This window comes from Panthera onca, chromosome A1 (assembly GCF_046562875.1).
Source record: "Panthera onca isolate mPanOnc1 chromosome A1, mPanOnc1 haplotype 2, whole genome shotgun sequence".
Lineage (NCBI taxonomy): Eukaryota > Metazoa > Chordata > Mammalia > Carnivora > Felidae > Panthera > Panthera onca.
The window spans coordinates 138,093,894-138,121,241 of record NC_138339.1 but is presented as its reverse complement, the minus strand read 5'-3'; the positions used below and the strand labels follow the sequence as shown (position 1 = coordinate 138,121,241).

At 42.7% G+C, this 27,348-nt stretch overlaps 1 protein-coding gene across 2 annotated transcripts in view; it reads left to right on the top strand.

Annotated features, from left to right (window-relative positions):
* SNX24 (sorting nexin 24) overlaps positions 1-19,474 on the top strand; it is a 158,986-nt gene extending 139,512 nt beyond the window's left edge. The window contains exons 3-6 of one of the 2 annotated variants that reach the window (XM_078451534.2): positions 11,456-11,550; positions 12,916-12,948; positions 13,483-13,547; positions 18,096-19,474. In XM_078451534.2, the coding sequence (XP_078307660.1) occupies positions 11,456-11,550; positions 12,916-12,948; positions 13,483-13,547; positions 18,096-18,163 (261 nt within the window). In that variant the 3' untranslated portion in view covers positions 18,164-19,474. The remainder of the gene's footprint in view (positions 1-11,455; positions 11,551-12,915; positions 12,949-13,482; positions 13,548-18,095) is intronic. The other variant, XM_060636270.3, reaches the window with a different exon arrangement.
* Positions 19,475-27,348: the final 7,874 nt, after the last annotated feature.

Here is a 27,348-nt window from a genome sequence, read left to right as displayed (position 1 = left end):
CATTCTGTTCCTCCTTCCAGGGATACCTGGGAGTTTATCTGAAAAAGGCTGGTATAACCTGAAAACCTCCAGGAAAGGGTCCATGTTCACGGTTGAGTATGATCCCTGAGTAAACATCTATAATTTAGTTCCAAGTATGGGGGTATTTATCTCAGCGTTAGATTTGGGAGAAGGGCTAGAATAGATAGGCTCTTTCCATGGATGCAAAGAATGGGGTCCCACTTAGACTTCCTGTGAATGATTAACAGCCATGTACATATAGGCCTACTTTCTTCTCTTCTTGCTATTGTGTTGCATCCTCCTTGGTGTGGTCCCGCTGGACTGCTCTTAACCCACCAGTGTGTTTTATGTAAGCGATATTATTGACTACATTTTTGGTTGCAGCCAAGAGGTCAAGGGCTTCTTTCCCCTTTTCTTTGTTACTCCCTCCTAGGTGTGTTTTTAACTTTAAACCTCTGAACTGTCTCTGCAAGGGCCACTTTCCATCCTTTGTGTCATTTCTCTGAGGACCTGTTCCCGCATCTTGACACAGTCTCCACTCACCATCTGGCCTCTTCCACTAAGTCTTCCCACTGAGCACCAAACACCATGAGTTCTGCGCATCCAAGGGTCTTAAATTCCTGCAAAATAACAACTATAGCATTTAAACAGGAGACTCAATGCGGTACTCATAATTTGACAAATATAAAATGGCATTAGGGGGTCTTCATTAAAAAAAAAAAGAAAAGATACTTGCCTGGTGTCCTATGTCTTAACTGCTGTGCCATAAGGACGTGGAGGCCTAGGAAGTCCTAACTGATCTGACCCCACCACATGAACCCCACCAGTGCCGGAGCTGGCTCCAAGTGTACAGTTCATGAAGAAGGAGACTGCTTAAGTGAATCAGAGGCATAAATTAGGTAGTTGGAGGAAGGTTTAAGGGACTTGAGAGAGCAGATTGTTTTCAAGCACTTTAAATACTTTAAAAACATCAGCTCATCCACATGCCTAGGCTATTCTAATTGTAAATCTTTCATTAAAAACCAGTCTCCTGAGGCTGTCTCCAGGCAACCCCGCACAAGCCCAGTTCTGATTACTATTTCTTCTTTAAAGTATTAAGACAGCCTTTCCATAAGCATATCCTATAATTTGTATTTAAATTAGTGTCTTACCCCCCCAACCCCCATTATTTGAATTACCAAATCAGGTTTGGTGTGCTTTGTAATAAGTTTTATTCAAATGTGTTCATCCCATGGTCTTACTTTTGCCTTATAGGTAAGCAGTCAGTTTATGATTGCTTTTAGAATTTGTTTTATTTGATGGTTTGTTTTGATTTGTTTTTATTGGATCATCAGGGAAATGCCTCACAAATGCTGGTGTTATCTATAATCTGTAATTGAGTCACACTGTTATTCAACATATAATTAGGTCATTGGAACAGATCAAAAGCGTATAAAATGTGGCTTTAAAGTATTCTTCCCAGTCAAAAAGGAATTGAGTTGGTCAGAGATTGTCAAATAGGTTTTGAAGTGTTATGAGGCCAGATTTTTTTTGGATTATGCTTTTGTTTTTTCAGGTGTTTGTGGTTTTGTTTTTGTTGTTGTTTTTTTTTAATATAGGGCAGAGATTAATGGAATTTATTGCCTTTCTTCTTCTGTAAGAAGAATAGTAAGATGTAAGAATTAGTCGAGATGTTAAGATAAATTTAAAATCCAAGGAAAATCAGGAATGTATTTTAAGAGAGTCAGTTTCAGTGTCTCCTTTACATTTGTCAATGGGGTCAATTAAATTTATAAATACAGTGGGAAATACATTTTGGGAAAAATCAGGATTCCAATTAATTTCACTAAGAAAAGAGCTAAACTTGTAGCACAGTACAATACATGTCAGTAAATACTTATGGAATGAGTGAGTGACTGAATGGAGACATCACTTGGTCCAGTAGTTTTCAACCTGGAGGGACCTGGCTTCTGATCCTGACTGCCCCCTACCCTCTGAGAAACCTCGCACAGGTGATTTAGCCTTTCCAAGCCCCACATCTTTCCTATGTAGAATTTGCATGATGATGGTGTCTCACAGTATTGTGAAAATTAACTAAGATGAGCGGCTTGGCACAAAGTAGGCATTAAGTAAATATTATTGTAGTTTTAAACCACTGTGAAAATGTCCATATTTGGTAGGTCAAAATTCTGGAAAGTTAATATGACTCAGTCCACTCTTAATCCTCACAGCACATGAAATGATTCTGGTTTGTTTGTTTTTGTTTCTTTCACAAAGAATTTAGCCCATACTGAAGGTTTGGGGAAAGTTTCTTAAGGGAAATAACGCTTGAGCGGAGACTTGGAGGTAGGGGTTGGCCATTTGAAAAGAGTCAGGAAGGGCATTTCCGGTAATGGAGCTACTCTCTTAGTAAAAGGATAAACTAAGCTAAGTAGACTGTTTCACAAGTGTTGTCTGGATAGATTGAGTCTCACCAGATCTTACCAGCTCTATTATGCTCTGTTGTCAACGGCAGAGTCTACTGGCCCAAGATCCTTATCATGAAAAATGTTTGAGCAAAACATTCGAATATATGCACATTTAGTAATAACTTATATAACTGTGCTCCTGTATAAATCCATACATTAACAATTAGGAAGGATAGGGGCGCCTGGGTGGCTTAATTGGTTAAGCATCCGACTCTTGGTTTTGGCCCACAGTTCGTGGGTTCAAGCCCCGCGTCAGGCTCTGTACTGTTGGTGTGGAGCCTGCTCTAGATTCTCTGTCTCCCTCTCTCTGCCCCTCCCCTGCTCATACTTTCTCTCTCTCTCTCTCTCTCAAAATAAATAAATAAACATTTTTTTATTAGAAAGAATAGATTTATTTTTTTAATTTAAAATTTTAAAAAGTCGATTATTTATTTTGAGAGAGAGAGAATGCAAGCAGGGGAGGGGCAGAGAGAGGGAGAGACAGAGAATCCCAAGCATGCTCTGTACCACCAGTGCAAAGTCCAACCCGGGGATCGAACTCACGAACCATAAGATCATGACCTGAGCCGAAATCAAGAATCAGATGCTTAACTGACTGAGGCACCCAGGCCCCAAAATAAAAAGAAATTCTAATATCTGTTTTCCTGAATCGTGGTGATCTTGCTGAATTTCCCACATGCCTCTAGCCTACTTTAGAGACCACTGACCTAGGAAAAACATAATGAACATGGACAGTTTTCCTAATGCTTCCCAACCAGGTTTTATGAGAGTTTAAGGTTTATATTTTTCAGTTTCCGCAGGGTGTCATAAGTTCCAATCTGAAAAGTTAACATAATCATTGGCTGAAAGCTGATTGTATCCTAGGGATCCCTGTCAGGGTTATGCTTCCTAGGTACAGAAACAAAATCACACAGAAAGGTCGTACCTGAACCTGACCTGAACTGTCCCACAGATATGCCCTGCTGATGATGAGCTTATGAATCAAAACTACAAAACACAGAAGAAAATAAATAGCTATGAGTGAGAGTCAACCGACACAAAACAACAGGATTAAACCCCAAGAATTTTAAGTAAAGGAAATGTAATGAAAACCAAAAATGAAGATGTGTTAAAATAATTGAAGGCATAGGAAAAGATCAAGCATCAAAGAAAAATAGACCAGGTAGATTTAGAAAAGAACCAGTAGAAATGAAAATATAGTTGTTACCATTAACTCAGTGGTGTAAGAAGTGGTTTAGAGGGGCACCTGGGTTGCTCCATTGAATAAGCATCTGACTCTTGATTTTGGTGCAGGTCATGATCTCAGGGTCGTGGGATCAAGCCCCAAGTTGGGCTCCCAGCTGGGTGTGGAGCCTCTTGAGATTCTCTCTCCCCCTCTCTCTGCCCCTACCCTGCTCATGCGTTCATGCTCTCTCACTCAAAATAAAAGAAAATAAAGTAAAGTAAAATAAAATAAAATAAGGAATTTAGAGACAGCCAGAGAAAGGATTTAATGCTGGATCTGAGGGGCACTATTGCTGTCACCATTTATAGTCACCATACCATTCAGATCATATCATGTGTACCCGGATACCCCACCTACCACTCACACAGGTAACACTGCTCACTGGCCCCAAAATCCACAGAAAAAGAGTACAATCCTTGACATGACCCAGAAGCCCACCCCCCCGCCCCCCAGCCTCTCCAGCTCAGCTTCATTGTTTTCTCAGACACAGCCACACTGGCGTCTGTTTTTCTAATATGACCACGCTTCCCCCTTTGAGCATGCTATGCTATGTGCCTGAAATATCCCGCTCCTTTGCCCTATCAGCTCATTCTCCCAGTTCCTGGATCACCTTCCCAGGGAAGTGTTCCTTTGCTCCATAGGTTAACAAGGATGCTTTGTTACTAACACTTAAAACAGCTAGCCACTTCCTTCAAAGTACTTGTTTCCGTTTGTAATCCTACACTTAGTACTGGGATTGTTTGAACACCATTCATTTTCCCCACTAGACTGTACGCCCTGTGTGTTTGGCCAACCATTGTGTCAGTGGTTGTACCCAGTAGGTGTTTGATGAATATTCCAGAAGTACACAGCACATAAATTTTTATATTAAAATAGCTCTGAAGATGCTTGGTGTTTCAGTTTCTGTTGTTCCACGATGAGTTTGGTCTTTTTAGCTATAAAATGGTATTTCTTCTCTAAGATCTTTCGTAAGCCAAATTACATTATTTCTTTTCACATTTTTTTTTTCTTTACCATTTTAAATAGGTTCTTGTGGCATTCAGCTTTCAAGGTCCTCAGATTTCTTCCAAGATAGTCTGTAAAGCCCTGTGAAACCATAGCACTTGTCTCTTTGAATTCTGTGAACAGTGCAGTTTTTTCCAGACACAGAGTTAGGTGCATGTTGGGAATGGTGTCACACACAAAATGAAGGATACGTGGCAACACTGGGCTCTTCAGACACAGATCTGGGTTGTTTTTTTTTTTTTTTAGGTGGTCATCTGACTTTTTAAAAGTGTTCCTTTGAGGGGCGCCTGGGTGGCTCAGTCGGTTGAGCATCAAACTTCGGCTCAGGTCATGATCTCGCGGTTCGTGGGCTCGAGCCCCGCATCGGCCTAGGCTCTCTGATGTCAGCTCAGAACCTGCTTGGGATCCCCTGTCCTCCTCTCTCTCTGCCCCTCCTCTGCTCGCTGTCTCTCAAAAAAATACATAAACATATAAACAATAGTAAGTATTTATTCCTTTGATAAGTTTACTAGGACTCAATTTTGAAATTCTGAGCAGTTGCTGGGGTGCAGGTGAGCAGAAGCCTGAGGACTGCAGAGGCTCTGTGCACTGGTAGCTTCGGTCCCAGAGGACAGTGACACTGCAGCCCGCTTACTGCAGTGAGGAGGCATTGATTTTTCTCCCTCTCTGTTCTTAGCTGCACCTCTGAGGCAGGTCTGGTATGAAGCATCTTTCCTGGCAAGGAGAGGAAAACCTGTCATGAACTTTGTCACCCCAACAAACGGACATTTCAAGCCAAACCAGATGGAGGAGGAACAGGGCTTTAAAGACTCCTGAAAACCTCCCGACTTAGTTCAGCATCCTGGCTGTTGTGACAAGAGAGGTTCCCTGCAGTTTGTAACAAACCTTGACCGACGATAGGGAAGAAATTTTTTTTTTTTTTTAATGTTTTGAGGAGAGAATAAAAGGATCAAATCAGTGAAAACAGTGCAGCTTTGTGCAGCGATCTCGGAAGGTTAGCAAAGTGGTCTTGTCCAAGTTTTCAACAAGATGTTCCGTTCCTGTTATAATTGGCTGCTGGGTAGGTTTGGACCTAACTAGAATGCCAGCGTTCGATTTTGCCGTGTCCTCGGTGGAGATGTGTCACCGTTTATGCTCGCCTTAGTGACAATTTTCTAAAATGGAAACTCGTGGGAAATCATTACAGTGTTTATATGTCTCCCTTGTCGGATGGCGTTATCCTGTGATATTTTACCAGTGTTTTCCACTGCATGATGGCATCTAGCAAAGGTTAAGGCAGAACAGGTCCCTCTGTAATTTTGTGACTGCATTTTACTTACTGAAGAAGAAAAGATAACTGACAATTAAGTATTTGGGATGTCACAGAAAGAACATGTGCAACTAATCAATGGTATCCTTTGGGAACATGATTTTATAAAGCTGATAAGGTAGAAAAATCGGGATTTTGTGATTTGTGTTACATGATGATAATTGCACCTTTTCAATAAAAAAGACATTTCTCCTGGAGTAAACATTGAGCTTGTGGGGGATGCTGGTAACAATGCTGTTGTTTTTTTGCCCTATTCAGGCAATTTTTTTGTAAATGTTTTTGTAGACTATGAGGTTTTTGGTTTGGGGTTTTTTTTGTTTTGTTTTTTGTTTTTGGCACCCATTCGTTTAGAGTGAGGTTTCTGCAGGAAACCTGTTGTAAGCAAAGTCATTTATTTATTATCCTGAAAGCGAGTAACACTGTATAAAGAATAATAATTATTATTTTTTGCTTACAAGTTGCACTCAATTTCCCAGTTTTAATGTGTATCCGAGTTGGATACAGCAACAGCCCTCCATTACATACATAGTATAGCACACACTTGTTCCATTTCTTGATTTTACCCCGTTTCCCATGTACCTCTTAATAATAACCTGGTTTTTAGTCTGCATGGCTCCTACGTGATGAATTACGTGCACATTTCTTCAATGCGTTCTTCTGTTAATCCTGCAGCTTCTACAATCTGCATGTGTATCAAAGCACAACTAAAAAACATTCAGAGCCCAGGCTGTTTGGAAGCTCTTAACATAGCAGGCTCTTCCCCCACATGGGCCACTTTTGCTTGTTTTATTGCACAGGTTTCAATTAGATGTAGACAGGTACCTTCTCAGCTGGTTTGCACAGTGCTTTCTTCTCATTCCAGCAGCTTTGAACATCTCCACCTTCCTTTAAAAAAACAAAAACAGTTCATCGAAGGACCACGCTCCTTGGCCCAGCAACACATCATTCTGTGCTTGGTACCTGCTATTGGGTGACCTCTTTTGGAAATGATTTTGAGCCTTTTCTTCATGTTCATTGCTCACCTCTAGGCCTTTCTAAATTTATTCTTATTTCTCATTTTGGGGGTGCTAGATAATATTGCATTAAGGGGAGCAAGAGGATTGGTTGCTTAGCTCGTTTTATAAAAGTTCTGGAAGCAACTCTTTTTGCTGACCTACCACTCGAGACAACAGCACTTGTATACAAGCACCTACTCTTTGTCTTACATCTGTGGTGTGAATTCTGCCCCTTGGGGTATTTGACTCATTACTTACACCTGTAAAATGGAATTTAATGGGATTTATTTCCAAGTTCTTCTCTAACTTGCCATATTCATTTTTGAATTGTGTTGTCCTGCTGCATAAATGAGTTGTCCAGCCATCTGTCCAAACTCGGATCCAGTGTCAGACCTCTACCATCACAGTGATCAGTTAATCGATTAAGTAGCACTGGGTCTGGGGCCATCACTGCACTCCAGTTCAAAATGCTCCTCTTGTAACACATGTACGGGACTCATGTCTCCTCGGTTGTACCCTAACCCAGCAGTGATGGCGTTTAAACAATATTTTCCTCCACGTTTTGCTAACCTTGTGAACCCCCAATACTACAGATTGCTAAATTCTAGAATTTCGTATGAAAGACACAGAAGCCATGAGTATGAACTCGTTTCTAATTTTTTTTTTTTTAATTTTTAACGTTTATTTATTTTTGAGAGACAGAGACAGACAGAGCATGAGCAGGGGGAGAAGCAGAGAGAGAGGGAGACACAGAATCCGAAGCAGGCTCCAGGCTCTGAGGGGTCAGCACAGAGCCTGACGCGGGGCTCGAACCCACGAACTGTGAGATCATGACCTGAGCTGAAGTCAGACGCTTAACCGACTGAGCCACCCAGGCGCCCCTGAACTCCTTTCTAAATTCAATGCACTTGTAGATTTTGAACCACCAGAAAGAATCCTTCTGAAAGTTAGCCCCACTGCCAGATAAATATTTTCAACCACAGCCCAGAGCCAAAAGCACTAATGAATTCTCATAGCAAGGCAGCACACAGCCCAGTGGGGGTTGCAATTGACAAAGAGGCAGAAAACTAGAACAAGAGGGCCAGCGTGTCCTTTGGGGAGCTGGCCTACAGCACGGGCCCAACAGTGAGTGCTGCAGGCTCCCAGCCAAATGAAGAGTGTGCCCAGCAGCGTTACTGTCATTCGGGAACTGAAAGCGGGTGTCCTTGGCTGGACTGTCAGGGGCCTGTGACCCCCCTGCCACTGTCAGCACAGTTATGTATGTATGCATGTTTTTCAGCAAACGAGATTCTCAGGTTTGATCCAATTTTGAAAGGGATCCATGAATCATGGAGGGTTAAGAAGCCCCGGCTCACTAGATGGACAGTGATCCAAACTTCTAAAACCAATAAAAGAGGTTGTTGGGAATTGATATAACAAGACATTCTGAGGAAACAATGAACCTTTGTCGAAGACTCATGGTGTGCCAAAGACTCTTGGGGACATCACATCATCTTATCCTCACACTAATCCTCTGAGGTAGCCACAGGATTTTATAAAGCTGATAAGGTAGAAAAATAAGGGGTGTTGGAACCCAGTTCTTGTCCTAAAGCTCCATACGTCCTACCACACCATCCTGCCTCTCTAAGAAATGGAAATGACTAAACATTGAAAATTAATAAAAAATCATACTAAGCAAGCTATAGCAATGGGGAAATTTAATTTGATATCTAAAATGTAACTTCTATATAGTGATTTTATATTTATTTATATTTATATAGAATATTTTTTATTTATTATAGGTTTATATGTATTTATTTACCTATTGAATAAAATTGGGTATTTAGACCTGACAGAGGTCCCAAGAAGGTGGAACGCTCCAGGGTGCAGTTTTAAGGAGTGATCTTCAGTGAAAGCTTCTCATAGAAAAAGTTGTAAATGAACAGTCATGAGGCCCCACATCACTGCTGGGGTTCTCAGAGAGTGAGATCGTGTGTTTATGAACTGAACAATCTAGTTGAAACTCATGTAATGTCTATTGTGCATCTTCGTGCTAATTAATGACAGTCATTTCACTTGTACTTATTATATTACATTAGGTAAACTCTACCATTTTACACTCTACCTCTGTTTGGATTTAAGCATTAATCATTTTCTTACAAGCCTTAGCAGAGTTTAGGAGGTATTGCCACCATGTAACTGAATGCTTAACTGACCCACCCTCTTCCCCCAATGCTACTTTCTTTACAACTGTAAATCCTGAAATCCACATTGGTGACTTTTATGAAAAATATTATTTGAGAATTTTCAGTGAACAGTTAACAAAAATGCTCACAAATTTCTGGAGTTTTCGATGTTCCTTTTTTTGCAAATATAGCTTACCTAAAAAAAAATGTGATCATCTCTTTGTAGTTACTCTGTTTGGGGAGGCTGAGCAGGATTAATTCCTGTCCTGGTGTTGCAGTGTAAACAGCTTTTTGCCTGTCTTTTGTCATTAATGATCATGCTGTAGATGTAGCCAGTGCATTGTAAGCCAATCTGTCAAGGCAAATAAACAATTCACCTTGTTAAAATTCCCTAAATCTTGCATTAATAAAACCAAACTAACCCCCTGAACACTCAAGAGATGTCTTCCTCCATACTGCGGTGATGGATGGCATGTCTAAAGATCCTGGAAATTAAGTAGTTCAGGTCATTAAAAGTGTCCCACACTTGTTATTGATTTAATTTATTTTAAAAGGTGGGGGTGGAGATAAGAGTGTTACCCCCCCCCCATTTTTTTTTAATCTGAAAGCTACCACTTGTACACATAATTAAAACTATTGCCTGGGTTACCAGCTCTGTATTTGTTACAACATTAAGCTTTATTATTCAGATAGGTATTGTATCATCCTGTTAAACAGATATCTAGAAACGAGGAAATAATCACTGCAACTTGACGGCAAACATTCCTGGGAGCTTCATATATATGATGATTTTTACAGCCTTTGAGTTCCAGGCACTGAAATAATGACCTTAGAGGCACTCCCAAAATTTCCTCGAGTAGATAAAAATTTAGGTGAAGGTCAGTGGAAATAGTAATGAAAGCATGCCCCTGGAAAAGGGATTTTTTTTTTCTATTTTGTGTATTGCTTTGTTTTCCTGCTTCTTTGCTTACTGTCCTTAAGCCTCAGTGGGTATAGCCGGCTATGTAAGGAATAGGAAGAGACCAAAACAGAGCTGGCTTTCCAGATGAGTCTTCTCCAGCAACTGAACAGCAGGAAGGTTGAGCCACTAGCATAGTGCAGGGGTCAGCCTATATTGTTCATTCCATTTCTATGTCCTGAACTGGGCAACTATCTGCAAACTGTGCTAGAAATACAACCACTCGGTGCGTAAAGTATGACTAAAAGCAACAGATTATGTTGAGCTAGGTATTTTAAATATACATCATTTGCCCTTTTTGTCATTGGAGCCTTATGCATCACGCTGCACAGCTGTACCTGATCAGCCGTGTGAGTGATACTTGACCATCACTTCTCACTGTCCTGTAAACCACACATGCTTATTGGGGTGTGGGGAGGAGAACCGTGATAAAATATGAAAAGGACCCTTGAAGAGAGTTCTGTTACTTTCAGAGATTATTGTACAGTCTTTGATGCTTTCTCCATGGTCTTTGAAAACAAAAACAAAGGTGCGGGAGGGAGGGGCAGATGTGCAATCGGTTCACACACCATGGTTCTCTTTGTAAAAAATAGGTACCCATGAAAATGCACTCTCTAGTTCTCCATTAGATTTCTCCTTGCACTTGCATAATTCGGATAGCCGAGAACTGACATGGTTCTGCCATTACGCCACGTCTTTAGCAGCGTTCCCTAAATGGAAGAACGGTATAGATTTTTTTTTTTTTTTTTTAGTATATATGCTGATTTACACTTAGTGGTAAAGTTGTTACCCTTTAAGTGGAGCTGTCCACAGAGCAATTAATGTCACTTAATCCTAATGCCCAAAGAGGTGAGAGCTGAGGGATCTTGTCTCAATCTTCCAGTTAGCAAAGCCATGTGTAATATTTCCTAAACAATAGCGATCTCTTGTAGACACACACACAGCCCAGACCACCTTATCACTCAGTAAGGAAAATTTGATGTACATATCTTAGCAATATTATTGATGTACCCAGGTTTTTAAAATACTCTGATTGGAACCTCCATGAAGGCAAGAACTACATCTGCCTGGTCGCCCACTGACTTGCGCCCTTGTCAGCACCTGACATGCAGTAGATGTTCCGTAAATGCCACTGGGTGAGAGAATAGATGAAATGGACTATTTGCTGGCACTGAAGAGCATGCATGGCTCCTGAATTTTTAGTGGGTAAGATGGGGACCACTCCCCATACAGAGTGTGAAGAATGATACTGCTAGGAACTTAGATGGGTGCTCATGATGTTTGGAAGTAGTTCGTTGGATAGATCGCCTAGCAAATTTTACTTTCTCCGTTCTGTTTTCTACTTTTGCAGGCTGTCATTTTAGAAAATGAAGAGCTCCCCAAGCTGTTCCTTGATTTCCTAAATGTGCGACACTTGCCCTCTCTACCAAAGGCAGAGAGTTGTGGGTAAGGATTGTTGTTCACCCATTGGACATGTATTTGAAACTACTCTGCAGTCACTTGTTGGCCTAACCAATAACCCCACTGGTACTGGAAAGGGCCAGCCTGGCCACACCCCTTCTCTCTGCCGGGACAGCACTCACACGCCCCCTGCCTGTAGTCAAAGGAATTCCTCATCAGCCCTCATCACTATATTGTGGCCAAATGACCAAGGCTTAGTAACTCAGCTTTAGACTTAAGGAATTGACTTTTTAAGTTCTGCTGCTTCATGGAGTGATGTTACAAGACAGGAGTTATGAATCTAGATAGCCTGTTGAGAGACTCATATATTTATTTGTGGATACTTCAGCTAGGTCTATATCCCCATACACATACAGTCACATAATCATAAAGCTGAGAAGGACCTTAAGATGATTTTACCCAACTGCCTTATTGTAGAGTGGAGTAAACCAAGGCACAGAATTAAGCATCTTTCCCACAATCTCTCACCTTGTAGTTGGTAGAGCCCAGGCCTTCCTGTGTGAACTCTCTCTGCTGCCCTGCTGCCTCTCTCGCAGAACCTTTTCCTGAGGGGCTGCAGACCCCCGTCTTTGTCTTCCAAGGAACCAAACATTGGATACCCTCAGCACTTGGGAAGGTGTTCTTCTGCAGAATTAACTCTGAGACAAGCTCCTCACCCAGCTCCGGGCCCCTGACGTGCGTGAAGCTTGTTGCCGAAAGCAGTTAGCAACACCCCTGACCAATTAAATCCATTACGGAGAAACACATCATCACAAAGTCTCTGGGAGCCCAAGCGGAGGAAAGGGTTGTATTCATTCGAACTACAAGATTCCAGCTGACCACACCCAAAGTCGTGTTAAACCCCAGCCGTCCGCGGGGCGAGACGCTGCAGACACTAGACCCCTCACTGGCAGTGTTTGCTCAGGGCCACCTTCCACTCACCCCAGAGCGAGAATTACACACACACTGCTCACCAAATAGCAGGCGTTGTCAGTGTGCCCTGTTCTGACTTGCGTGTACTTGCTATGAGGTGGGGGTTTATAGAGGGATGTTTTTAAGAAGAAATGTGGGAAATGACAGAGTGAAATCGTTTCTCCCTTATACAAGTCTGAAAGTAAAACCATCAGGTTTTTAAGTGATCGTCGGGAAAATTGACATTCGAGAATATCGTGCTCATAAGATTCCTTAGCTCATAAAATTCCTTAGAAGGAGGCGTCAGTCATGCTGTGACTCTGGGAAAACCCCTTTCTTTTCAAAATGTTTCCCATTTCGGAGCTCTAGGATTGCTGGCTGGTTTTTTTTTCCTTGGTTGGTGTAAACAGTCACCCAATTTATATGGTCTTTTTTCTCCTCTTTTAAAAAATTTTTTAGATCGTTTGATGAGACAGAATCTGAAGAATCAAGGTAAGAACTAATACTGGCCAGTCAAGACTTACATAAAACCAGGAATAGGACTGTGGTTTTGTGAAATGTTTAGTTAACCATGGTGTAAGGGTATCAAGTCATGATCTTCTTGAAAACGTTTGTTAGCAAATTGATTTTCAGATTATAAATATTTGATAGAAAGTTAGAGAAGTAAACAGTTATATCCAGGAGAGAAGCCATAGGAGCCCTGCATTGTTTTGTGCAAGTAATAAGAATACTCTTTTATCAATAATTGTGCTATGAGATTAAAAAAGACGACAGCGACGCTTTTCAGCAGTGATTTATCGTATAGATTGTAGATCTGCTTCAGATTCCACAAAGAAATGTTTAGAAGGTGAGCGCCCGGCTTGTTTATTCCCTGTAACTCGGCTTGCTATCCTTCACCCACACGGTTAGATACATAAACCTTGAGATGTCCCCACACAGCAGTTTGATCCCCTCAAAGCTAGTTTGTAGTGTTTTCTGTTTACCGTCGTCCCCTGATGCTGACATGCCTGTTCTTGACCTTTCCAGCAAACTGTCCCACCAGCCGGTGCTACTGTTCCTCAGGGATCCATACGTCTTGCCTGCAGCCAGCGGTAATCAAACCTGTCATCTGCTAACAGCTCTTTACTGATCTGACCCTGCACCACATAAACCACGTTTTTAATACAGGTCTAACAGAGTGACATTGGTCCAGGGCTTAATAATCTGCCAATAAAACAGTGCTCTTGGTGTAAGAGACATTCAGAATTTTAATTGGGGCAGGGCTTTCGGCAAGAAATGTAATTTTTCTTTCTACTTTACCAGGCGATTTTGAATTAGAGTAATAAGGAGGAAAGGTATTTACCGTCTTTTCTTTTTTTTTTTTTTTTTTTTTTTTGATGATGTTATTTGGGTCTCTGCATGTTTTTATCCAGATGCTGAGGTTTGATTCCAAGGCTCTGGTTCTTTTTTATTTAAATGCTTTTTCCCAAAAGCTGTCTGCGTATATCACATGTGTATTTCTACTTCCATTTCAGTTATGGCATCTTAGGTGATGGAATGTATATTTTTAGAAGATATATACTTAAATATAATGAATTAATTTAAGCATAAATATAATCAATATTTTAGTTGGGTCCTTTCTTTGTGCCAAGAAATTTAAATTATTCAGAGTCCCTCTCAAAATGTTCCCTTGTCCAGCTCTTTGTGAGTACATTCTCAGACATTATCTCATTGCATTTTTTTAACAGCCTTATGAACTAGGCAGGGCAGGTATCATCACTGGTTAATGAGAGAATCGGGGCTCAAGGAGGTCCCTGACTTGCCCAGTCTCCATAGTTGATGGGCAGACCCCTGGTGCCTGATTTCTTCTTGTGTGCTCTGTGCACAGAGTGAATTTTCAGCCTTTGTTTCTGAGAGTAACTAAATAGCATGGCAGCTAAACAGCAGTAGATAAATTATCTGTTGAAACCATTCCTACATTCTGACAATAAAACCTTATCACCAGCAAGAGAGAAAGGACCGTTGTGTAGCCACAGTCCATGCACTGAGATCCCTGACTTAGCTGTCAGTTCAAAGAAGGCTGGCAGGACACAGCCCGGCTCTGGCGAGGGTCCATTCTTAACACCCTGATCAGAGGGAGCTTCCTTTGCTATATAAGAGTATAGTCTCATAGTATTTTTCCTATAAAATCCTTTTCAGTGAGGAATACTTAATCACCTTTCTCTAGCATTTGCTTCTGTGTTTAAAAAATACACATTAGGGGCCCCTGGGTGACTCAGTCAGTTAAGCGTCCGACTTTGGCTCAACTCATGATCTCACGGTTTGTGAGTTCGAGCCTTGCATCGGGCTCTGTGCTGACAGCTCGGAGCCTGGAGCCTGCTTCAGATCTGTGTCTCCCTCTCTCTCTGCCCTTCCCCTGCTCATGCTCATGCGCGCGCTCTCTCTCTCTCTCTCTCTCTCTCTCTCTCTCTCTCTCTCAAAATAAATACTAAAATTTTTTGATTTTTTTTTTTTCAACGTTTTTGATTTATTTTTGGGACAGAGAGAGACAGAGCATGAACGGGGGAGGGGCAGAGAGAGAGGGAGACACAGAATCGGAAACAGGCTCCAGGCTCTGAGCCATCAGCCCAGAGCCTGACGCGGGGCTCGAACTCACGGACTGCGAGATCGTGACCTGGCTGAAGTCGGACGCTTAACCGACTGCGCCACCCAGGCACCCCTAAAATTTTTTTAATAAAAAAAACCCCAGTATTCCATTCGCTTTGATTAGCGTCCTGCCCGTTTGCTTCCTTTATAGTAGTGATCGCATACTTTGTTCCCTTCTTTTTCTCTGTCGTGTTTACCTGCTAATCTCCAGCATCTAGCAAATGCTCAGCACTCGCTGGACAGTAAATACAGCACCTTGACCTGTGCTGTTCCCTCTGCTGGGAATGCTCTTCACCCAGACAAGGTGTGCACCCTGGCACCTGTGAGGACAGCTGGCTGCTGCACCTCATTCACACGGCACTTACTCACAGAGGTCTTTCCTCACCTTCCCGTCCTGTTGCCCTCAAGCCCCGTGCCCTGTTTCATTTTCCCCCCTTTGCCTTTAAGCCACTGCTGGACCTGTCCAGGTGGTGCAGAATTTCTCTGAGTAATTCATGGTATTGTCCTTTTTGCCGAGCTTATTAAATCCATACTAAATATGCTGATGATGTAAATCACTAACCTTCAAATAGACTTTTATATTTTGGGTGGTAAAGGATAAATGCCTATATGCTAACAATGCACGTTCATATATGCTGTTTGGGCATCTAATTAAAAATTGATCATTATGGGGCGCCTACGTGGCTCAGTCTGTTAAGCATCTTACTTTGGCTCAGGTCATGATCTCACGGTCCATGAGTTCGAGCCCTGCATCAGGCTCTGTGCTGACAGCTCAGAACCTGGAGCCTGCTTCAGATTCTGGGTCTTCCTCTCTCTGTTTCTTCCCCACTTGTATTCTGTTTCTCTGTCTCTCTCAAAAATAAAGAATTTTTAAAAAAATTTTTAAGAAAATTGATCAATATTTCCATTTATGGCTCTTGGTTTCAGTATACCTCTGTGAGGGAGAAAAACTTTTAGAACTAAAATGCACTTAGCAAAATCATGGTTTCTGATTGAGATCAACATATATAGGCTTAAGTTCTGTTGCAGATTATGAAAGATATGTTTTATGGAAAATTATGTTAACTTCATGTTGGATAAGAGCAAACAATAAGACATCAAGTGTCATCGCCTAAAGGTGATTGAATGAATGCTCATGTACTGGAGACATTTTTTTTAACTTAGTTTATTTATTTTGAGAGAAAGAGAGCACAAGCAGGGGAGGAACAGAAAGAGAGAGCGAGAATCCCAAGCAGGCTGTACTCTGTCAGCACAGAGCCAGACGCAGGGCTAGATCTCACAAACCATGAGATCATGACCTGAGCCAAGATCAAGAGCCGAATGCTTAACCGACTGAGCCACCCAGGCACCCCTTGGAGATATTCTTAAAACCTATTTTGTCTGTGTATTCATTTGCTTGCCTCCCTGACTAGCGTAAAAGTTCTGTGGCATGGGCAGGGACTGCTATTTACTTAGATCCCCGGTAATTAGACAGCGCTTGGTACTGATGGTAGCTGGTACTTCATCGTGTGCCCAGGTCGGGTTCAAGTGCTTTGTTTCTCCCACCAGTTTCTACAACAGCCTATCAGGTAGGTACTATTATGAAGTCCCTCGCTTGTCATGTGGAACTCGTCACCTCTTTGAGCGTGTTCCTGTCTACTCTGAATGGCAGCCAGGGTCATCTTTGCAAAACACAATTCATTTCCTTCTCCCTCTGCTTAAATTCCTTCAGGAGCTTCCCGTTGCTTTTCAGATGAAGCCACAGTTCCTGTGCTTGAGTTGGCCTTCCTGCCCCCAGGCCTCTCCCTCATTCCCTTTTCTTCTTTTTTGTTTCTTTTTTAAGGATTATTTATTTTTGAGAGAGAGAGGGAAAGAGAGAGACAGCGTGAGGGAGGGAGGGGGACAGAGGATCCGAAGCAGGCTCTGTGTTGACAGCAGTGAGCAGCACAATGTGAGGCTCGAACCCACAAACCATGAGATCATGACCTGAGTGGAAATCAGGAGTCAGACGCTTAACCTGCTTAACCGACTGAGCCACCCAGGCATCCCTCATTCCCTTTTCCACCCTGGCCCCCATTTCAGTCTTTGATCCTTCCAGGGTCCCTCCTGCCACAGACGTGCCACATGGCTAGCTCCTCTGCCTAGTCCACTCCTCCGAGAACATTTCTGCCCTGCCTTGCGAGTGCTTTTACAGAGTAGGAACTCTCTAGAGGTTGGATTACTACGTGAACAGTGCTTGTCATAAAGTTTTTGTCTTAAAGTATTGGACCAGCTAATTTCCTCACATAATAACTGTATTATTTAAAGTGGGTGGCTTAGCATAGATCCTGGGTATAATCATGTGCAGCTTGAAGTTTAGAAATTGAACCTCTGAGCCGTGTGATGGATAGGTCCCCCTGTGCAGCTTACCATTCGTATTCTCCCTGCTCCGATCACTGGCTCGTGGCTCCACATCCATACACCTCTGGGTTTCCTTTGTATCTCCTCTAAAAACGTGGCTGGTTTTTCAAGTTTGACAAGATGGTTTTTGTCGGAAATGTGCCCTTTTAAGCTACGAAGACGGCCCCCCAATGTTACTGCTCCTTGGAAGCTCACGTAACAGCACGATCATCCTCGAGACAACTTGGACTAAACGCTCCTGTAAACCACAATGGAAAAACTGCAGCCGAGTATTCCCTGTAGAAATCTTGGAATTCCTTCAAGTATATTGAGATTTTGTTAGAAATTGAATTGCCAGTGTAATCCATCTTCCTTGTGAGAAAACATTCAGATAAAGAGCTGGGGCCTAGCAGCATTAACCATTAGAACATCCCTTAAATCAATAAGCTACAAATCTGGCCGTGCATTCCTGCAGCGCCTGGCCCTGCACTAAAGTGGCTTTAGGCCAAGGCACCGTGACAGATAACGCATCCTAAACAAGGTGATGCGGATCCCTAAGTTACCGTGGGCCTCACCTCTGTAATTCTACCAAACGCAATTGTATTTCGTATTTCACTGATGTGCTTAAGAAAAGCTGTGTTCCTTTTGTTTTTCAGATTTTCCAAATGTGGTTATTGAAGGAGTTCTCCATGGGATATTTTACCCTCATCTGCAGCCCAGGTAGAAATCCTACATGGCTGGAAGGAGCTGAAGCAGGTCTCACGGAAATCAATACCTACCAAATTAACCTAAACTCTATGACATAACAGCTCTAGCTAGTGGTAAAATTCACAGTCCCAGCTTAATTCAGGGCAGGGACATTTCCATTAGAATGGTGCTTTTAAAAATAGAAACTGAACCCCGGGCGGTGCTGAGGTTAGGGCCGAGCATTTGAGAAGGAGAAGGTAGCTGCCAATTTCGAACCTGGTGAGAAGGTTGTAGAATGTCCCTGTGAGCACCGAGCATAACAAAACGAAGGTGCTCTCTGCTTTCGTTGCACCACTTGCTAATTGAACATCTTATCCTGAAACATACAGAGACTCATCTACTTCGGTAACTTTTTGTCGTTGTTGTTCAGATTTCGTGACACACTAATCTTTTCATCGTGAGATTTTCTCCGTCAGCGATACGTGTATTCTGAAGTGCCCGCACCGGGAGAGTATCACAGAAACATGCTGTGCTAAATGTGAGAATGGAACTAAACTGGAAATTATATTTCGCTGTCAATGTTAGGGCATTTTAAAAAAACCATGTCATTTCTATTTACATTGCAGTAGGGTTGCATCTTACCTAGGAATTCGCTTCTGGGGTCAGTACCTAAAATAAAATGGAACATCGAGATCATCCTCGACTGCCCTTCAGAAAGGCACCATCAATGAACCCTGTACATCCAACACATCCAGGTTTTCTGCCAATGTTGGAAGAAATGACCGTTTCTTCTATTGAAGACCAATGGGAGTTGGTGTTTGTTTAAGACACTGTTGTATAAAACCACATACCTTTCCACACTAGAATCGTACTTAGCCCTGCAAGATGCTTGCTTTCTGAGAGACAGATGTGAACTGACTTGCCTGAGGAGACACCAGAGTGACAAGCCTCATTTTGATTTCCTCACGGTTCTTCAGCACTCATCGAGGTTTACTCGTTCATTACATAAGTAGAATTGCCGCCGGATTAATTGTTATTTTCCTTATCGTTTCCTTGTTACCTCCTCTATGGAATTTATGTAAGTTAAATGTGTGTATCATCTAACACCACTCTACATCTCACACAAGTTCGTATTTTGAGGAGTACGAGGATAAAAACATATATGCAAACAATGTATGTGCTCTATTCAGGCATTTCATGGAAAACTCCTAGCTAGCCTATTTATGGTTATTAATTTTACTAAGCTGCTTTGTGGGAGAAAAATATTTGGATTCAAGACCAATAACTGAATCATGGTTTTTGGTTAGGATACATATATGTGTGTGTGTGTGTGTGTGTGTGTGTGTGTGTATACACACATATATACATATATATATACATATATATATACATATATATATACACACACACATACACACACATATATATATACATATATATACACACACACACACACACACACATATATATATATATATATGTTTCAAGCCTGCTGCAGACTTTTAGAGATACATTTATGATAGCTATGTGACTTCATGCTGGAAACACGCAAGGACTAAATAATCAAGTGTCATGAACCGAAAATAACTGAATGCTCAAGTGTTGGGAGATATTTTTTAAATGTTTCATTGTTAGCTATTTTGAGTTAAATAAAAACAGAGATGAAGAAATATTTCAATTTGTCTCCTCCTAGGATTTTATTGGAAACACCAGTTGTGTCTTATCTCTTTATACACACACACACACACACACACACACACACACACACACAACTTCTCACATACATACTCACATTTATCTCTAATTGAAGTGTTAAATTACCACATCTGTTAAGCCAGTAGGTACCCATTAAATAGTTGATGATTTACCAAGATAGTAAGAATTTTTTTTAATATGTAAACCAAGCCCTGTTGGCGGCACACACCTCAGGAAACGTTTTTTGAGGATTTTTATTTAGTGATGACTTTTATTTTTTATTTAATTTTTAATGTGTAATTTTGTGTTTCATTTCAATTCTGTTATAGGAAATAGAAACCACGGTAGGTATTTTAAGCAGGATGGAATAGTGAGAAATTGGATGCTCGTAGAATCTTTTGGAAGGATGAGGAGAGTGAACTTCAGTGGATAATCCAGGAATGACTTCCAGAATCCTCCAGCAACATCTAATACCCACCTGCCAGGGGAGCTACAACCTCTGCCTTAAGCAGGAATTCAGGGAGTCAGGAGGCTGCTCCTGGAGCTATTGAGGTCAAAACAAAACAAAAAAACTCCACTGTAGCTGTGATCCGGGTATCAGCAAGCAAGATCAGGAGGTAATTGTTCCCACTATAACTGCCTCATAGCAGGAATCTGGGGACTGGGCCCTGGAACAGAGTGTCCACCTTTACCAGCTGCACTAACATCCCCTCTCAACACCCTTGACTTTGCTTGCCCACAGCTACAGCCGGAAGATGGTGTTCACCCACCTCCATTTTCCATCTCATGAAAGCATATCCAATTGGCAGAACCTTATGATCAATCCCCAGCCTCAAGGGAGTCTGGGAGGGCGTGGAACTGCCTGGTCCCTGCACTGCAGGAATGGACATTGGAAAGAGGCTGGAATATATTTCCATGGTTGAAAATTTAATAACAACCTAAAAAAGGATATATAAAAAAAGAAAAATCTCCCACCCCATCTCCTACATCCCGTCCCCGCCCCCCAAACAACCACTGTGCTTAGTTTATATGTGTACCTGCAGAGATTTCAGCCACATACATGCAAAATCATGTTTAGTATACATATTCCATTTCTCCCTTTTTTACAAAACAAGGATTTTCCAAGACATGGATTCACAGACAATACAGCAGTAAAAGAGTAAAGGGAAGAAAAAATAAAAGGAAGGGTAACCACACTGTCTCTTAAAGCAGGAGCCCAGGACAGCTGTCATCTGCTGTGCTCCTAGTTCATGAATCTGGTGGTCTGTCTGGGCTGGGTCTCAGACGGTCTCCCGGTGCTTCCTGTGCAGCTTCTCGGGCCTCACCTCCATCATCTGGCCATTTCCCAACCAGCACCCCTTCTGTCTTCTTTGACCCACCCCACTTTTTCAAACAGCTGTCTATCTCTGCAACCCTGAATACACCAACCGTCCCTACCTGGTAAATCCTCAGTTCGCTTTGTAAAGTGTAGAAATGTAATCCACTCGGTTTACAAAAAATAAAAACGTCAGTAGAAAACAACATATGTGAATTGCCAACCATTTGAAACAGATTTTTTACTTTAAAATTCTAGCCTCCCCAATAAAAATATTTTTTGATTTTAAAGAAGTGTCAAAATCTCATGATCACAGTTTAGAAATAACACATGGCTCTTATATCATCTGTCACCTGTGATCAAATGATAAGGCTACTTAATAAGGATTCTGGCACACCCTTCAGAGTGACTACTATAAAAAAAAAAGCAAATAACAACTTGGCAAGGATGCGGAGACCTTGAAACTCTTGTACGTGGCTGGCAAGAATGTAAAAAGGCACAGCCTCAGTGGAGAATGGCATGGCATTTTTTCAGAGAAGTATACAAAGTGACCATGTGAGCTAACCATTCCACTTCTGGGTATAGACTAGAAAGAAGCGAAAGCAGGGACTTGAGCAGATTGTTTAAACACCCAGTTCTTGCCAAGAGGCGGAAGCAACCCAAGCGTCCATGAATGGATGAGTGGAGAAACAAAATGTGGTAGATACGTGCAACGGAATATTATTCAGTCTTGAAAAAGGAAGGAAATTCTGACATGTGCTACAACACGGATGAACCTTGAAGATATGCTAAGTGAAATCGGTCACCAGGGATGACCACTGTGTGGTTCTCCTTACGTGAGGTACCTAGAATAGTCCAGCTCATGGAAACAGAAGGTGGAATGGTGGTTGTCAGTGTCTGGGGGGAGGGAGAAATGGGGCATTAATGTTCACTGGATTTCAGTTGGGGAAGAGGAGAAAGTTCTGGAGATGGGTGGTGGTGAGAGCTGCACAACAGTGTGAATGTGTTTAATACCACTGAACTGTACGCTTAAAAATGGTTAAAATGGTAAGTGTTATGCCTATTTTACCGAAAAATTTTTTAAGTTGTTTTTAAAGGATTTTTGAGTAAGGATGTAACAACCAGTTAATGATATTTGCCAGGGTGCGGAACAGATTTTGGCACACATACTTGGTATTAGTCTCATATCCCTGACAACCTCAGATTCTAAAATGATATATTTTTTTTAATTTTTTAATGTTTATTTTTGAGAGACAGAGCCTGAGCACAAGAGTGGCAGAGAGAAAGGGAGACACAGAATCTCAAACAGTCTCCAGGCTCTGAGCTGTCAGCACAGAGCAAAATGCGGGGCTTGAACTCCCAAACCGTGAGACCGTGACCTGAGCCAAAGCCGGATGCTTAACCAACTGAGCCACTCAGACGCCCCTAAAACAATAGCTGTAAGTCAGATATATATGTATCAGAATCTCCTAGGACTCAATCATTAAATCTGGCTGGGTGCATCCTGTCTTTGGTTACTGAGAAAAACTGCCTAGGTGATTCTGATACTCACCTATGTTGGGAACCACTGTTTGAAGGATGTGAAGATGACAGATGGTTTACGAACAACCGTTTTTTTTTTTTTAAGTTTACTTATTTATCTTGAGAGAGAGTGCACATGAGCAGGGGAGAGGCAGTGAGAGAGGGAGAGAACAAGAATCCCAAGCAGGGTCCACACCATCAGCATGGTGCCAGACACAGGGCTTGAACTCATGAACTGTGAGATCATGACCTGAGCCAAAATCAAGAGTCGCTACTTCACCGACTGAGCCACCCAGGCGCCTCGAACTACCTTTCTTTAATGGTTACTGACTTGTATACTTCGTGCAGGACCCAGTCTCAGGAGAACATCAATTTAGCCCTGGGGTGTCAGGTGGCCACAGGGAGGTACTTGTCTTAGTGGTTCTGGCTGTGTAACAGAAATGCCACAGACACGGTGTCTTATGAACATCCAAATTTATTTCTCAAAGTTCTGGAAGCTGGAAAGTCCAAGATAGGGCACTGGCACATTCAGTGTCTGATGAGCGTTCTCTGCCGTGTCCTCACGTGGTGGAAAAGGGGCAAGGAATCTCTCTGGAGCCTCTTACAAGGGTACCAAACCCTAATTACCCCCTAAAGACCCAACTCCTTCTGGTCTCTGCTTGAAACACCCTTTCTGTCTCCCTTGAGAAGATGCTCACACTCACCTGTTAGGTCTCAGCTTAAATATTCCTTCCACAAAGAGCCCCTCGTTGGTCCCGCCACTCTGCACCATGAGTTTTTAGAATTTTTATTGTCGAAGTATTGTTGACATATATTAGTTTCAGGTGTACAACATTAATGAGTCAACAATTCTGTACCTCACACAGTGCTCAGCGCGGTAAGTGTAGTCCCCACCTGCCACCATACGATGTTATTACATTATTGCTGATTATATTCCTTGTGCTATAGTATTCATCGCGGTGACTTATTTTATAACTGGAAGCTCACGCCTCGTAATGCCCTTCACCCTATTTTGCTCATCTCCCCACTCCCCTCCCCTCTGGCAACCACCAGGTTGTATCTGAGTCTGCTTGTGTGTTTGTTCATTTGTGTTTTAGATTCCACATACGAGTGAAATCATATGATACTTGTCTTTCTCTGGCTTACTGTGTATCGTAGCAAAGTGTTCCTTCTTAGCATTTAACCAAAGAACATGAACTCCGTGAGAGCAGGGCCGTTTTCTGACTTGTTTACACTCCATTATGGGGCCAGGAGTAGATCTCAGGAGCCACTGTGGAAGGAGTAGGTAGCCAGCACCCTGTCTTCCCAGCCCCAGCTCAATGCCGGCTACGTGCTCCACAGCAGAAGCTTCGTAGATGCATGTGGAGTCAATAACCTTGAGTTAGGATTTGCTAACATCTTCCCAAGTTCCCATAATGTTTCATTACATCCCGATTGTTCTGAAAACAACCGTTTTCTACAGTTTGCTCATGAACTTCACATACAGAGTGGTAATAGGTTGGGTAACTACACACTTGGATGATTTCTTAAACTCTCCTGTTAACAAATGATTAAGCTAATTCAGTGATTACAAACCATGGTTGTGTGACACCATAGGGTGTGGTTTTCGAAGTTTAGACCCAGGACCAGCATCATCCAAGAACTTGTTAGAAATATAATTTCTCAGGTCCTGCCCCTGTAGTCTTAGATGCTCTGAACCTGGGGCCTGGAGATCTGATAAGCCCTTGAGATGATTCTTGTGCACAGAAATTGTGAGAACTGTAACCCTAGGACATTTCAAAGTATTTTCATGTTGTGTATTTTTTTATATGTTTCAATTAGTTTTTGATTAAAAAAAAAAAAACCCTCAATACTTCTAGGGGAACCGGACACAAAGTTAAATCAAGTCAGGATGGTACAATAGAAGGCTGGTGATACCTTTAGGACAACAGTCCAACCCGTCAGCATCTCAACAAAACTAACAAGGTATTTTAAATGTAGTAAAAGATAAGAACCATCACACTTAGAAATTGTCTTCCTTCACAAGAACTGTTATATCTGGTTATCATGGTAATTTTTCCTCAGCACAGAAGGCAGCAAAATGTCTTTCTAAATCTATGATATCTTTCTAAATTTGAAACCGAGTAAACTAGAATCTTTGACTTCATGGAACTTACAGAATAATGTGATATTGGATGCCTAAAAGCCCCCAAAATTTGTCATTTTGAAGTGTGTCAAGGGCTCTGAAGGACTATGAAGAAGGTTTACTTATGCATAGAGAAGATACCTAATTTAGATTGGGGCAGGGCAGGAACCTTCCCTGAGTGAGTGACATTGAATCTGAGACCTGAAGAATGCTGGAGGAATTAGCTGGGCAAAGAATGCGAGTAGGGAGAATGTGTTACAGAGACATCAGCAGGTTCTAAAGCCCTGAATCAGGAGAGAGCTGTAGCCAAGCTCCCCATGGAAAGCCAGAGAATGTGGAGCATAGTGAGGGGCTGGGGCCAGATCCCACAGGGCTCCCCTCGGGAGGTGGCCTTCAAGAGTTTGACTCCTAGCCTGCGTGCAATGGAAAGCCATTGATGGGTTGTACATAGGAGGGATGTGATCTATTTTATTTTATTCAGGTTTATTGACAAATTTTATTTTTATCTTTCATATTCATTTATTAATTAGGCATGAGACATTTTAAAACATGAATTTTTAAAAACCCTCCAGACAGCTGGCAAACAGCAGCAGGCGATCGTCAGTTTGGGGTCATGCACATGGTTTGTCCCTCTTGAGCCAACTTAACAAGATCACTCTGGCTGCTCGTGGAGAATCGACTGGCCACGTGCATGATCCAAAGCAGAGACTGTTAGGAGGCCCCTTGAATAATCTGGGTGAGAGATGACCTTCTGTTTTAGGGTGGTAGCAGGGACGAGGATGAGACACGGATATGTGAGATCTATTGCACAGCTACTGGTGAACTTGCTGGTGGACTTGAATGTGGAGGGTAAAAGGAAGGGAGAAAGAAGTCAAGGATGGGTTTTTGGCCGGCACAGTTAGGCCGATGGTGGTGCCGTTCATTGATGAGGGCTGGGGGTGGGAGGTCGGGACCTGCTATAGGCTGAATGTTTGTGTCCCCCTCAAATTCATACATTGAAACCCACTCCCCTGTGTGATGGTCTCTGGAGGCGGGGCTTTTAGGAGGTGATTAGGGCAGGAGGGCAGAGAACTCCCTTGTTGCTTCCACCATGCAAGGCTGTCGCAAAAACACGTGAGTCCTAAACCAGGAAGAGGTTCGTCACCAGTCCCCAAGTTTGCCACCAGCCTCCAAAATGGCGAGAAATAGATTTCTGCTGTTTGTAAGCCACCCAGTCGATGGTACTTTGTTGTAGCAGCCTGAATGCAAACAGAACCCTTGTCACCCAGGGAGCTCCAGGTTTGGGGATAAATCCTTTCCTTCTTGGTCTCTTTCTCCAGTGGATATACTGTGACTTCTCCTTTATGAGTTTCATCTGCAGCAGCATGAAAGCAAAACTAGATGCAACACTCTCCCCCCCACCCCCCCACCCCCCCCCGCCGCCCAGCTGAAGGAAGCTCGCCTAGATCTTTCCCACTGTGGTGATCGGTTTGTGCCAAAGCCTCTTTCGCTTCTTGCACGAGGGTCGGGAACAAAGCAAAGCACAGAGAGCTCCATACTGCTGCCTACCTGAGTCTCCAGGTGTTGTGTGGGGTGAATGTACACACTTCTGTCGTTGACCCCCTCCCCCAGGCAGGCCACGTGAAGTCCCCAACAAATGAAGATTCGACCGTGGTCTCCAGAGCGGATGCCATGACTTCCACAGTACTGAAGGCTGGAGAGAGTGATTTCTCATCACCTCTCAGGTCAAATCCAAAGTACTCCCCTGGGGCCTGGTTCTCCACCAGCTGCCCACAGCCAGCCACGCTCATGACCACGGTTTGACACTGAAGCCAGCTAGCATCCGCCGCAGACACCGCCCCTTAACCTCACCATCCCCTGGGTTTCTTCCTCTTTAATGTCTGACGCCCACCTCATTTTGGACCATCTACTTCTACCAAGCCCTTCACACCTCCACTCAGAAGGTAAAGAGGAAAAGCGTAAGTTGTTAGAAGATTACAGTCTTTGAGGAAAGCAGAAACAGTGGGAAGATGCATGCCCGCGTTTAACAACATTTATGGTCCTGCGAGATTTTAAGTACCTCATGGTATAAATGCAGACCTATTGTTTTTGGTTACCAGTTCTGAATGTACTTGCTGGGCATCAGTTATGTGTAAAATACCGGGGAGGGGGAGGATTACAATGAAGATCTAATCCTTGCCTTAGAGAAGCCTCCAGTCCAAGAGGAGATGGGAGACAGCAAGCAGGTCAGTAAGTAAGCAAGCAGTTAGATGCCCCCGGGGAGGAAGTTTCCAGGGAGGGCTCCCTGAGGGAGCCCTGTACTGAGTCCTAAAGCCACGGGGAGCAGAAACGCGTGTAGGAGGCTGGCGAGGCAGAGTGAACAGCTTGTACACGGCTGGGAAGCAGTTCAGGAGTTCTGAGGTCTGCTGTGACAGGGACAAATGAAGTCTTGAATTTTCTCTGCTCCAGGCTGACCACTTCTTCTTCCTCTCCTCCTGACGTCTCGTCACAGTGTGGGTCCTGCTGCCCAGAAGAGGCACAGGAAACAGACCTCTTTTTGTATCCAGGTTGGAAGAAAAGATTCAGG